This window comes from Nicotiana sylvestris, chromosome 6 (genome assembly GCF_000393655.2).
Source record: "Nicotiana sylvestris chromosome 6, ASM39365v2, whole genome shotgun sequence".
Lineage (NCBI taxonomy): Eukaryota > Viridiplantae > Streptophyta > Magnoliopsida > Solanales > Solanaceae > Nicotiana > Nicotiana sylvestris.
Window position 1 is genome coordinate 197,448,522 of NC_091062.1, and position 13,780 is coordinate 197,462,301.

Consider the following 13,780-nt stretch of genomic DNA (forward strand, 5'->3'; position numbering starts at 1 on the left):
GTATGTATTTCCCTTTTTGCGTAAAGTCTGTAGTCTGTATCGAGTCTGTCAGTTTCCTTTCAAAAATGTGTTGCCTTGTAATAGAACGTTTTGCTAAATTGAAAACTCCAAAAATGGTGTCTTTATTTTTCGTACTTGTGGACAGAACTACGCACGGTCTGATTCATGTGGGGACATGATACATAGGCAATCTCTATAGGATTCGACCACCACTAAAAAAAAGAGGGAAAATGAAAAATAATAAAGGAGGAAGCTTAAAAGAAGGGGCACAATTATAAGAAGTCGGAATTACACACGTAACTGAAGCAAATGCATGATAGAAAGGGTTAACTGCCTAGGTGCATTGCATCCTCAATATGTGTTTACCTATCTGTCAAATGCCCTACGCTAACGTGATGGCTCCATTTTGTTATGTTCATCCAAAAAGGTGGTTGGTTGTGATTCTAAAGTAACGCTTCCCCGCAACACAAAGGCAAAAGACAATGGCAGAGAACAACAGAACTGAGTGGGTTGGTATGATGCCCGAAAGCAGTTGGTTGAACAGGACTACGGGTTGGTAGAAGAGGTAAAAATGTTGAGACAGCATGTGGTAGACATGTATCGGGTATGGATGACTAGGAAAGCACCACCCCCGCCACCACCCAACTTTCTGAACTCTATCCTTACCCAAACACCTAACACAATAACGGACGATCCTCCATACTCTCCATATCTACCCACTTATGACAGTTTTCCCAGCTACCCCAGAAGCTCCATCACTCGTCGTCCAGCTATATTTTTCCAACGCTACTTCTCTCCACGGGACTCCCAAAAACATGCTTCACTCTCCAAGTACCCAGCTCCTCAAAATGCCCATCCACCCCCACGAGCACACCAGAAACCCCCTGGATCAGATTTTAGGCCAAATCAGGCATTTACGAACGAGAGGTTGCTAAAACAAGGAAAGGCTCTCACCCCTATCGGAGAATCTTATGCAAGTCTATTTGAAAGACTAAAGTATGCTGGCCTGATTGAACTGCTCCCCGGATATACTCCAGATCCACATGCAAGAAGCTTTGATCCTACTACACGATACGCATACCATTCTAATGTCCCAAGGCATAGCATTGAGAGTTGTCATTCGTTAAAAAGGGAAATAGAAAGAATGATTCACGAATGAGTGATTGCGATCGACGACAGTAATAAAGAGCATGTGAACCCTCTTAGGATATTGACTAAAGTTGAAGATGTTGAAGCAGATGGTGGTCTTGATGCGAAGCTTAGTGGCTAAGATATCGTGCTTGGTAATTGGGAAGACGTTCCCTTTCTTGGTCAGCCGGAGCGGAGCTTTGGTGGTTTATTTTGTTATCATTTCTGTTGTCCGGGTTATTTGCAGGGTTGTAATCCGGACATTGTCTTGTGTCAAACCCTCTTATCCTTCCATTTTGTCATAGTGGTTTGTTTAGTGTTGTCTAGGATTGTTTTAGGTTTGTTCCAAGGTTGTACCCCAGTTGTTTTGCTTGTTTCGTTATACGAACCATTTCACCGCTTGTCTAATGCAAATTTCGGTCTTTTGTTACCTCCAGTCATCTTCTTTGTTTAGTTCTTTTTATCCTTTTGTTTTGTCTTTGTTCAACGCCGATTCTAGTGACATGACATGCGCGCACAGTTTGGGCCTAATCTTAAGAGTTAATTATAAAGCCATTGGGAGATGATCGGGACACTTAAGGGAAATAGGAACAACTTGAGATCATTTGAAGCCCGAGCCACGTGAAATTGGGGCAGGTAAAACATAAAGAAAACCATAAAAGCAAGTTAGCCATATTGACAAGGGGGTCGTTCATGGTAACGAAAGTGAGAGTGTTGCCCAACGGTGCTTTAAAAATGACAAATGAAAAGGCGAATGTATGGATATGGTTATCAAGTCTGGCACAATCAGAAGATGTGGAGAATGTTTAATTGTGTCGTTTGTGCTTGGCATATTCTGAAGATTGGAATGACGAAGGTATTTTATTCTGCTATCTAAACACTTTATCCTTCGTTAACCCTTTTGAGCCTTATTGGTTTTCTTTCGTACCCCTCGTTCGGAATCAGTAGCAAAGACTAGAAAACACAAGCATGGAAGATAAAGAAAAAGAAAAAAAAAGAGGAAAAGAAAACAACAGAAATAACAAAACAACAAAATGACAAAGGAGAAAGGAGAAATGAGAAAGAAAAAGAAAAAGAAAAGAAAATAATAAATAAGTGGAAAGGAAAACAAAAAAGGAATTGGGAACTACGTCTGGCCTGATTCCTCAAAGAGGATACGTAGGCGCTTCACGGCTCGGTCATAGTGTAACAAAAAATCAAAAATCCCCAAGCAGAAACTGGGGCAGAAGTTGTGTTTGATGTAAAGAAATTTGGTTCCGAAGGTTGTAAATTTTGACCCAAATTGATTCGTTTTGAGCCGCTAATACCCTTTCTTTCTAGCCCTATCCAAAACCCCACGTTACGGTCCAAAGAAAGACCTTTTGACCAGTCTTCGTAAGATGCCAAGTCATGCAAATGGAAGTCGAGAATAACACTCTCATCCCCGGCAGAAAAGTAATAAAATGAGAGTTTTATTGGTTAAAACCTTTACAGCCCCTTGAGGCGGCTATAAGTTGAGAGAAAAAATCAAAATGAGAGAGGCTTGATAGTGAAAACCCTTCGGGCACTACAAGTCGAATAAAGATTGAGAATCATACAGGAAAGCACCAGATGAAGATTGTGAAAGGCGATTAATGATAGAGGATAGGCCACGTGTGCATGTCATGGCCAATAGAGTTGGTATCCACATCTGATAGGTTTTACTTTGTAGTTTTCTTGTTAAGAGTCATCTCTTTCTTTTGCCTTTTACTATGTTCCTTTTACCTTTGTCATTTCCTCTTCTTGAGTCTCTTTGGTAGAAACAAGCAAGAAATGATTTCAAAATTTGCCATCAGCTTTCCAATTATGCAAGACGAGATCTGACTAGTACATCAAAGTAGTGTAAGTCAGGAAAGAACAAGCGCAATGAGCTGGTAATAGTCAACGTGCTTTGAGGTTCACGCAAAATACCCAAGATTGGTCCATATCAATTCAGGGACAGTGCAACAAAAAAAGGGCCAGGAGGATTGAACCGAGGGTATATTCGATGATGAGATTGACAAAAGGATGAACCAGTGTCAAGAAGGATATCCCCAGCAGAAATCGAGGGTTATAAGGCCAATGCCAGCAGAAAATCAAGAAAGAACAACGCGAAAAGCAATGGACATAATTGAGAAATTCATAGGAGACTCAAAGGTTGGGGAAATGCCAGTTCACGGACAGTACCACAAAAGAAGATATTGGGTCTGCACTGGAAAAAGGTATTTCAGTAACACAGATGATGGAGGGAGTGGTTAATAAATGAACATGCAAGATCTTCAAGTGAAATCAGCTGTCATGAAAATACATGAGGTCAGATAAGAAGACTGGGAAAACGGTTAAGAGGTTTGTGAATAAGGAATCGTCAAGAAGGACGGAAGGTATCAGCCAAGCTTCAAGATGGTCAGACAACGCATAGATGGGAGAATGGTTGATAGCATCCCCAGCAGGAGTATCACAAACCAACCACCACGTTTTAAACTGACCAAATTTTCTTTGATTTAAAGCAGAGACAAGGAATGTTATTGATGACGAAAAGATGCGCCACAAGAAAGATTGTCAAACTGGGGCAGAAAATTTTCGTTCATTTCGAAAATTTTCGAGAAGTCTAACACAAGTTTAGTGAAAAGCGGTATCCCCAACAGTTTTTCGGGAGAAGGCAGAACAAGTTTTAAAGAAAGAAATGTCAGGAGGAAGATAACACGAGTTTTAAGGGAGGTAGTCTTCGAAGGAAGAAGATAACAAAAAAAAGAGAAAAAAGAGGAAGACCAGTTTTGCAAAAGGAATCGGTTTGCAGAGGAATGAAACATCAGTCTTAAGGGAAGTAGTCTTTGAAGGAGTAAGATAACATATTTTTGAAAAAGTGTTATCCCCAGTAGTTCACAGAGAAATGAGACACCAGTTTTGAGGGAAGTAGTTTTGAAGAAAGATAATTCAAGTTAGAAGGAAAATGGTTCAGGAGGTAAGGGGCAACAATGGCGTTTTATTTTCGAAGTTGTTGATTGAAGTCAGGAGCCCGCCTGAAGAAAGGAATGACGTTTTTATTTTCGAAGTTGTTATTTTCGAAGGAATGACGCTTTATTTTTCGAAGTTGTTGTTGAAGTCAGGAGCCCGCCTTAAGAAAGGAATGGCGTTTTCTTTTCGAAGTTGTTGTTGAGGTCAGGAGCCCGCCTGAAGAAAGGAATGACGTTTTTATTTTTTCGAAGATGTTGTTGAGGTTAGGAGCCCGCCTGAAGAAAAGAATGACATTTTATTTTTCGAAGTTATTGATTGAAGTCAGGAGCCCGCCTGAAGAAAGGAATGACGCTTTATTTTTCGAAGTTGTTGATTGAAGTCAGGAGCCCGCCTGAAGAAAGGAATGACGTTTTATTTTTCGAAGTTGTTGATTGAAGTCAGGAGCCCGCCTGAATAAAGGAATGGCGCTTTATTTTTCGAAGTTGTTGTTGAGGTCAGGAGCCCGCCTGAAGAAAAGAATGGCGTTTTTATTTTTCGAAGTTGTTGTTGAGGTTAGGAGCCCGCCTGAAGAAAGGAATGGCGTTTTTATTTTCGAAGTTGTTGTTGAGGTTAGGAGCCCGCCTGAAGAAAGGAATGACATTTTTATTTTTTCGAAGATGTTGTTGAAGCCCGCCTGAAGAAAGGAATGGCGCTTTATTTTTCGAAGTTGTTGTTGAAGTTAGGAGCCCGCCTGGAGATCGGAATGGCATTATATTTTTAAGTTGTTGTTAAAGTCAGGAGCCCACCTGAAGAGAGGAATGACGTTTTATTTTCTAAGTTGTTGGTTGAAGTCAGGAGCCCGCCTAAAGAGAGGAATGACATTTTATTTTCTAAGTTGTTGTCGAAATCAGGAGCCCGCCTGAAGAGAGGAATAACGTTTTATTTTTAAGTTGTTGTTGAAGTCAGGAGTCGGGGGCAAGGGGAAACAATGGCAATACAAATGCAGTACTAAGTTGTTGTTGAAGTCAGGAGCCCGCCTGGAGATCGGAATGGCGTTATATTTTTAAGTTGTTGTTGAAGTCAGGAGCTCGCCTGAAGAGAGGAATGACGTTTTATTTTCTAAGTTGTTGGTTGAAGTCAGGAGCTCGCCTGAAGAGAGGAATGACGTTTTACTTTTTAAGTTGTTGTTGAAATCAGGAGCCCGCCTGAAGAGAGGAATGGCGTTTTATTTTTAAGTTATTGTTGAAGTCAGGAGCCCGCCTGAAGAGAGGAATGACATTTTATTTTCCAGTCTTAAAGTTGGGAGCCTGCCCGAACTGAGTGGGTTGGTACCAAGTAGGTTGGTACCGACGCCCGAAAGCAGTTGGTTGAACAGGACTACGGGTTGGTAGAAGAGGTAAAAATGTTGAGGCAGCATGTGACAGATATGTATCGGGCATGGATGACTGGGAAAGAACCACTCCCGCCACTGCATAGCTTCCTGAACTCTATCCTTACCCAAACACCTCACACAATAACGGATGATCCTCCATACTCTCCATATCTACCCACTTATGACAGCTTTCCCAGCCACCCGAGTAGCTCCATCACTCGTCATCCAACTATATTCTTCCAACGCTACTCCCCTCCCCAACGCTACTTCTCTCCACGGGACTCCCAAAAACATGCTTCACTTTCCCATTACCCAGCTCCACAAAATGCCTATCCACCCTCACAAGCCTACCGATAGCCCTCTGGATCAGGTTTCCGGCCCAATCAAGCATTTAAGAATGAGAGGTTGCTGAAAAAAGAAAAGGCTTTCCCCCCTGTTGGAGGATCATATGCCAGTTTGTTACCTTCGGTGATGAGAAATCCACGAGGGACGTTATCGAAGGGATGAAAGGCCAAGACCTTGACGGACATAACATCACCGTTAACGAAGCTCAATCACGCGGAAGCGGTGGAGGCGGCGGCGCTGGCGGTGGTTTCCGCGGTGGACGTTGTGAGGGAGGCGGCGGATACGGAGGTGGAGGATATGGAGGTGGAAGATGCGAGGGCGGCGACGATGGTTATGGCGGCGATAGTTATGGTGGTGGCCGTGACCGTGGATATGGCGGTGGTGACCGTGGATACAGTGGTGATGGCGGATCACGCTACTCAAGGGGTGGTGGTGACTCTAATGGAAATTGGAGGAATTAGATAATTGAGAAGATGTGGATTTTAGTTATTTTGATCTCATTTTAAGTTGGTTATATCTTAATGTTAGTGTGACTGTCCTTTTTGACCGCTATTGGCTCGTTACTTTACTGTGTTTTTCTGTTTACCGAGTTCTTATGGAATGAATTAAATGAAGTCTACAAATTATAAAAAAAAAGGGGGAAGCAAAGGTTAAAGTGTTTGGATAGAAGAAAGAATTGCCTCCGTCATTTCATTCTCCGATAAATGCCAAGTACAAACAAACAACAATTACAATTAAAAGAAATCATACATAATATCTCTTAACTGCGTCAGAATTGATAGCCATGTCGATGCATTTCCCTTCGATATCAGTTAAACATAAAGCGCCATTGGATAACACTCTCGTTACAATGAATGACCCTTGCCAATTCGGGGCGAACTTTCCCTTTGCCTCAGCCTGATGTGGGAGGATGCATTTCAGCACTTGCTGGCCAACTTCAAACTTCCGAGGACGCACCTTTTTGTTGTATGCTCTTGCCATTCTCTTTTGATATAACTGGCCATGACACACAGATACCAATCTCTTTTCATCAATCAAGTTCAACTGCTCCAAACGGGTTTTGACCCACTCGTCGTCATCAATCTCAGCTTCAGCGACAATCCGAAGGGATGGAATTTCAACTTCCGCCGGTATTACTGCTTCAGTTCCATATACCAACAAATAAGGAGTTGCCCCTACCGAAGTACGGAAAGTAGTGCGATAGCCCAACAATGCAAATGGTAATTTTTCATGCAATTGTCTTGAACTTTCTACCATTTTCCGAAGTATCTTCTTTATATTTTTGTTGGCCGCCTCAACTGCTCCATTCGCCTTGGGACGATATGGGGTGGAATTGTGGTGTGTAATCTTGAACTGCTGACATACTTCTTTCATCAAACCGCTGTTAAGATTAGCACCATTGTCCGTGATGATCACTTTTGGGATCCCAAATCTACAGATGATATGGGAATGAACAAAATCTACCACTGCTTTCTTGGTTACCGACTTGAAAGTTTTAGCTTCAACCCACTTAGTGAAATAATCGATGGTCACCAGAATGAACCTATGACCGTTGGTAGCTGTCGGCTCAATAGGTCCAATGACATCCATGCCCCAAGCAACAAATGGCCATGGTGCTGACATTGTGTGCAATTCTGTCGGCGGAGAATGAATCAAATCTCCGTGTTTCTGACACTGATGGCATTTTCGCACGAAATTGATACAATCACGCTCCATAGTGAGCCAATAGTACCCTGCTCTAAGAATCTTCTTCACCAACACATATCCGCTCATATGTGGCCCACAAACTCCAGCATGTACCTCTGTTATAACTGTGTGGCTTGACTAGCATCTATACATCTCAACAATCTCAAATCTGGGGTTCTTTTGTACAACGCTCCTCCACTAAGGAAGAATCCATTTGCCAATCGCCGAATGGCTCTCTTTTGATCTTCGGTGGCCTGCTTCGGGTATATCCCCATCCTGAGGTATTCCTTGACATCATAAAACCATGGTTCGCCATCCATTTCTTCCTCTATTATGTTGCAATAAGCATGCTGATCACGAACCTGGATATGCAACGGGTCAACATGAATTTTTTCTAGGTGGTGCAACATCGATGCTAAAGTGGCCAAAACATCAGCAACCTCATTGTGAACTCTTGGAAAGTGTCTGAACTCCACTGATCGAAATCGCTTGCTCAGATCGTGCAAACATTGTCAATATGGTATGAGCTTCAAATCCCGTGTTTCCCATTCACCCTGGATTTGATGCACCAGGAGGTCCGAATCTCCCAAGACCAAGACGTCCTGGACATCCATGTCTGCATTTAATCGTAAGCCCAAAATGCATGCCTCATATTCAGCCATGTTATTGGTACAATAGAAACGTAGCTGTGCGGTAACAGGATAATGATGTCCTGTTTCAGAAATAAGTACTGCTCATATTCCAACTCCTTTCGCATTTGCGGCTCCATCAAAGAAGAGCTTCCAACCTGGTGCCTCAGAGAATTCCAACTCATCTATATGCATCACTTCTTCATCAGGAAAATACGTCCTCAATGGCTCGTATTCTTCATCAACAGGATTCTCAGCCAAGTGATCGGCCAGTGCTTGGGCTTTCATGGACGTCCTCGTCACATAGATGATGTCAAACTCTGTGAGTAATATTTGCCATTTCGCTAACCTCCCTGTGGGCATAGGTTTCTGGAAAATATACTTCAGTGGATCCAAGCATGAAATGAGATAAGTAGTATATGATGACAGATAATGCTTCAATTTCTGGGCCACCCAAGTTAGGGCGTAACATGTCTTCTCGAGTTGAGTGTACTTAACCTCATATACTGTAAACTTCTTGCTGAGATAATAGATGGCTTGCTCCTTCCTTCCTGTAATGTTGTATTGCCCCAGTACGCAACCAAACAAATTCTCCAGGACTGTTAGATAAAGAATTAACGGTCTCCCCGGCTCAGGTGGAACCAACACAGGTGGATTTGATAAATATCCTTTGATTTGGTCAAATGCCTCCTGACATTCTACCGTCCATTCTACCGCAGCATCTTTCTTCAGTAGCCGAAAAATGGGTTCACAGGTTGCTGTGAGTTATGCAATAAACCTGCTGATATAATTCAACCTTCCCAACAGACTCATTACTTCTGTCTTGTTCTTCGGTGGTGGCAAATCTTGGATGGATTTGATCTTTGACGGGTCCAACTCAATGCCTCGCCGATTGACGATGAATCGCAACAGCTTTCCAGATGGAACGCCAAATACATATTTGGCCGGGTTGAGCTTAATATCGTACCTTCAAAGTCTTTGGAAAAACTTCCTTAGGTCTACTACGTGGTCTTCTTGATGCTTGGATTTTATGATCACATCGTCCACGTATACCTCAATCTCTTTGTGTATCATGTCATGAAACACAGTAGTCATTGCTCTCATGTACGTTGCCCAGCATTCTTTAAACCAAATGGCATTACCCGGTAGCAATAAGTCCCCCATGACATAATGAACGCCGTCTTTTCCGTATCTTCTTCATCCATCAGAATCTGATGATACCCAGCATAGCAATCCATAAAAGACCCGATCTCCCGTCTGGCACAATTATCGATCAAGATATGGATGTTGGGTAATGGAAAGTTATCCTTTGGCATTGCCCTATTCAGGTTGCGGTAATCGACGCACACCCTGATCTTCCCATCTTTCTTTGGCACTGGCACCACATTAGCCAACCAATCGGGATATCGAGTGACCCGAATAACCTTTGCTTGCAGCTGCTTGGTTACTTCTTCTTTAATCTTCACACTCATGTCTGTTTTGAACTTCCTCAATTTCTACTTGACGGGAGGACACGCCGGGTCAGTGGGCAATTTGTAAACCACTAAATCAGTGCTTAACCCTGGCATGTCATCATACGACCATGCAAAAACGTCTTTGAACTCAATAAGTGCTTTGATTAGTTCCTCCCTGATATTCGGTGCAATGTGGATGCTTATTTTAGTTTCCCGGGTATCATCTGTGTCTCCTAAATTGATGGCTTCTGTGTCATTTATGTTGGGCTTGGATTTCTCTTCAAACTGGCTTAACTCTCTGTTTATCTCTTCAAAGGCTTCATCCTCATCGTATTCCGATTCATCATCATAATCGCCCTCTTGTGCAATTAGTTCGGAATCAGATTGATCTTTTAGACTAGGTTGAAGATCCATTGTGCATGCCATGTCATTAGAACCAATATAAAGAGAAATGTTCAGAAAGAGAAAAGAAGAAAACACAGTTAAAACAAAATAAAAAGAAAAAGCTTTCACTTTATTAAAATATGGGATAACAGAGTTTCACACTTTGCCGAATACAAAACAAAACTGGATTACAACCCTAGAATAATCCAAAAACAAGAAAGAAAAATCAGAGCCCACTACCAAGACTCCCTACGGGTAGGAAAGGGAGTAGCCATCCAATTGTTGATATTGGCCCTAGGCCCCACAAACTATATGTCTGCCTTACTGGAACCTTCTCCAACTTCTATCATGTTGACATCAGCGAACAGCCTTTCAAAGCCTTCATTCAAATCTCCATCTGGCCCAATCAGTGGTCCGAGAACTTTCGAGACCGACAACTTTCTGGTACTTGCTCTGACAAATGATATGGATAGGCGCAGGATTGGCTTGGGAAGGACCCAGACTCTGTTCTTCAACTTGCGGGCCCGTCTTACATCTGCTGCGGTAGGCTTGAATCCTAACCCAAAAGTATCCAGGTTCTTGGGCAAAGAAACTGGCTGGACAATACCCTGCAGATCAACCCCCAAACCCTTTCCTGGTACAAACCCGTTGTTTAACATTTCCGAGGCTATCATGAAGGTTGCAGCTGTGATTCTGGGAAGTGGAAGGCCCCCACCCTCAGGAATTTTGTCTACTGAGACTGCGTCAAAAACCTGATAAACCCATGGACCCTTGTCATCGTCGGTTTCTATGAAGGGCACAATGGCATCACTAACGACATGTGTACCATCATCCCCGTGTACCACAATCTCTTGTCTATCCCATTCAAATTTGACCATTTGATGCAGTGTAGAAGGCACTGCTTTGGCTGCGTAGATCCAGGGTCGCCCCAATAGAAGATTATAGGACACCACCACATCTATCACTTGAAATTCCATGGCGAACTCGACCGGACCAATTGTCAATTCTAGTATGATATCGCCCAATGCGTCAGTACCACCCCCATCAAAACCTCGGATGCAGATGTTGTTCTTGTGAATCCTATCATCATCAACTTTCAGTTTATTCAGAGTGGCTAAAGGAAAGATATTGGCACTGGACCCATTATCAATCAGTACTCGAGTGACCACCGAGTCTTCGCATTTCGCAGTCAAATAGAGTGCTTTGTTGTGCTCTGTACCCTCTATTGGCAACTCATCGTCAGAGAATGTCACTCGGTTTACCTCGAAGATTTTGTGCACTATTTTCTCCAAATGGTTCACTGAGAGCTTGTCCGGAACATGGGCTTCGTTCAGAATCTTCATTAATGCCCGACAATGATCGCTTGAATGGATCAACAAGGATAACAACGAAATTTGGGTCGGGGTCTTCCTTAACTGCTCTACAATGGAGTAGTCCTGTGCCTTCATCTTCTTCAAAAACTCCTCTGCTTCTTCCTCCGTCACTGGCTTCTTTATTGTTATAGGATTGTCCCTTCTCAATTCTGCGGGAACAAAACACCTTCCCGAACAAGTTAACCCCTGGGCCTCGCATACTTCTTCCACAACCTCCTTCCCCTTATGCATCACCGTCACTTGACTGTAGCTCTAGGGCACAACTTTCTCACTTGTTATCGGCAACTGCATTACTGGCATGATAATAACTGGTTCTACGCGGGCCCCCTTCACAACCAACACTGGTGTGCTTGGTACTCCCTGCAGCACTACCTTGACTGGCTCTGGCTTCTTCGCAACAACAGACGAACCTTTCCCTATTACCACAACTGGCTTGTCATCTACCTTTCCCAACTGTACCACTGCCTTTCCACTGGTCGGCTTTTTGTTTGGACTGGCACGAATCATCATTACCATTTGTGAGGGTTTCTTGGGCTCCCCTCCTTCGTGCATTAGTTCGATCATATGGTCCTCATGGTGCACCGACAACGGGTTCTCATTGATGTTGGGTGCCTATAGTGCCTGAACCTCGATCCTATTTGTGTCAATAAGATCTTGTAAAATAGTTTTCAACTTCCAACACTTCTCGATATCATGCCCGGGAGCCCCCGAACAATATTCACAGCTTATCGAGTGATCTAGATTTTTGGAAAGGGGATTTAGCAATTTGGGCTCCATAGGACTCAATAGGCCTAACTGCCTCAACTTGTGGAAGAGAGTAGTATAGGTTTCTCTCAGTGGAGTGAATGTTCTCAGCCTCTGCACCCTTTCGTTCCTGAAAGCCTGATTTCCACGGAATCTTGGCCTTGAAGGATTCCTGTAGGCCCTTGGTGGTGGATATGTGTTTTCTGGAGGTGGATATGTGTTTTGTGGAGGTGGATATGTATGTTGGGGAGCCAGCGCATGCCATTGCGGGCGAGCCGGAGGCTGGGTGTAAGTTTGGGCGTGATGGACGGAGAAATGTGGCTCTTGTAGTGGATAAGGGTTGTGGAGGGTTGTATGGAGTGTGTGGATAATTTGGGTAATGGGGTCTGGGTTGGTAGCGAGGGGAAGGACCTCTGGATCTGGACCAAGTACCTGCTTCGACTGTTGCAACCTCCTCTCTCTTCTTTTTCCCGAGCGCGCCTCCCGTGCCGCTTTGGATAGCCTGAGTTGTGGCCTTGATTGCCGAATAGCTCATTATCTTGTTGGACCTGAGTCCCTCTTCAACCATACTGCCCATTTTTACTACTTCGTTGAAAGATTTACCAACTGATGTCACCAGGTGACCAAAGTAAGTTGGCTCCAAAGTTTGTAAGAAGTAGTCCACTATTTCACCTTCCCTCATTGGTGGATCGACTCTTGCTGCTTGTTCTCTTCAACGAAATCCGAATTCTCTGAAGCTCTCTCCGGGATTTTTCTCAAGTTTCAACAGTATGAGACGGTCAGGGATGATCTCAAGGTTATATTGGAAGTGACCTGCAAATGCTTGTGCTAGATCATCCCAGGTATACCACCTGCTAGGATCCTGCCTCGTGTACCATTCTAGTGTGGACCCGCTTAAACTTTGACCAAAATAAGCTATCAGCAGCTCATCCTTTCCACTCGCCCCTCTCATCTTACTACAGAAACCTCGTAGATGTGCCATGGGATCACCATGTCCCTCGTATAGATCAAACTTTGGCATCTTAAAACCTGCCGACAATTGAACATCGGGGAAGGGACACAGATCTTTATAGGCCACACTAACTTGGCTGCCCAATCCATGCATATTCCTGAAGGATTGCTCCAGGCTTTTCACTTTACGAAGCACTTCATCCTGCTCCGGATTCTTAGCCGGCCTCTCAGTTTCTGCCAGGAGCTGAAGGTGAGGGGTGTAAGTGTATGGCTCGGGTGCTTTGAAGGTGAGTTCAGGAGGATAGTATTGGTTGTCGTGAACCTGAAACACTGGTTCATCGGATGATCTTTGCAATGTCGCGGTGGAGGTGCCACAAAAACAGGAACAGTTGGTGGAGGAGGGTTTTATTTAGGTGGTGGAGCTTGGGGATTATAGGAAGTTTCCCCCTGATAGTATTGGGCAATGGGGAATCTCGTTGATGGACCAGTGGAAGGGTGTTCCGGAGTCCGAGCCGATGAGAGTGTAGGAGTAGGGGGAAGTATTAGTGATGTTTGTCCCCTAGCCCAGGCTAAGTGCATCCCAGCTATCTCTTGTCTCAACCTGTCTACTTCCTCCTTCATCATTTGCATCTCCGTCTTTTCCTCCTCAACACTTTTGTCCGAACCAGACATACTTTTCGAAATGGGCCCTTTAGATCTTGTGTGGTAATGGTAATCTGCCAGAACGTTCTAACGAGCTAACTGTTTTGAAATCTTTTTCTGGTATTGACAATACAAGAAGAA

At 43.6% G+C, this 13,780-nt stretch overlaps 1 protein-coding gene across 1 annotated transcript; it reads left to right on the forward strand.

Moving 5' to 3' along the window:
* Positions 1–5,934: 5,934 nt before the first annotated feature.
* On the forward strand, positions 5,935–6,237 carry LOC104227423 (glycine-rich RNA-binding protein 2-like). Its single transcript, XM_009779668.2, has one exon. It carries the CDS (start codon positions 5,935–5,937, stop codon positions 6,235–6,237), a length of 303 nt encoding a protein of 100 aa, XP_009777970.2.
* Positions 6,238–13,780: the final 7,543 nt, after the last annotated feature.

What these genes read in the sequence shown, in the direction of transcription:
- LOC104227423 (XM_009779668.2), top strand. Translation starts at nt 5,935, where the DNA reads ATGAAAGGCCAAGACCTTGACGGACATAACATCACCGTTAACGAAGCT.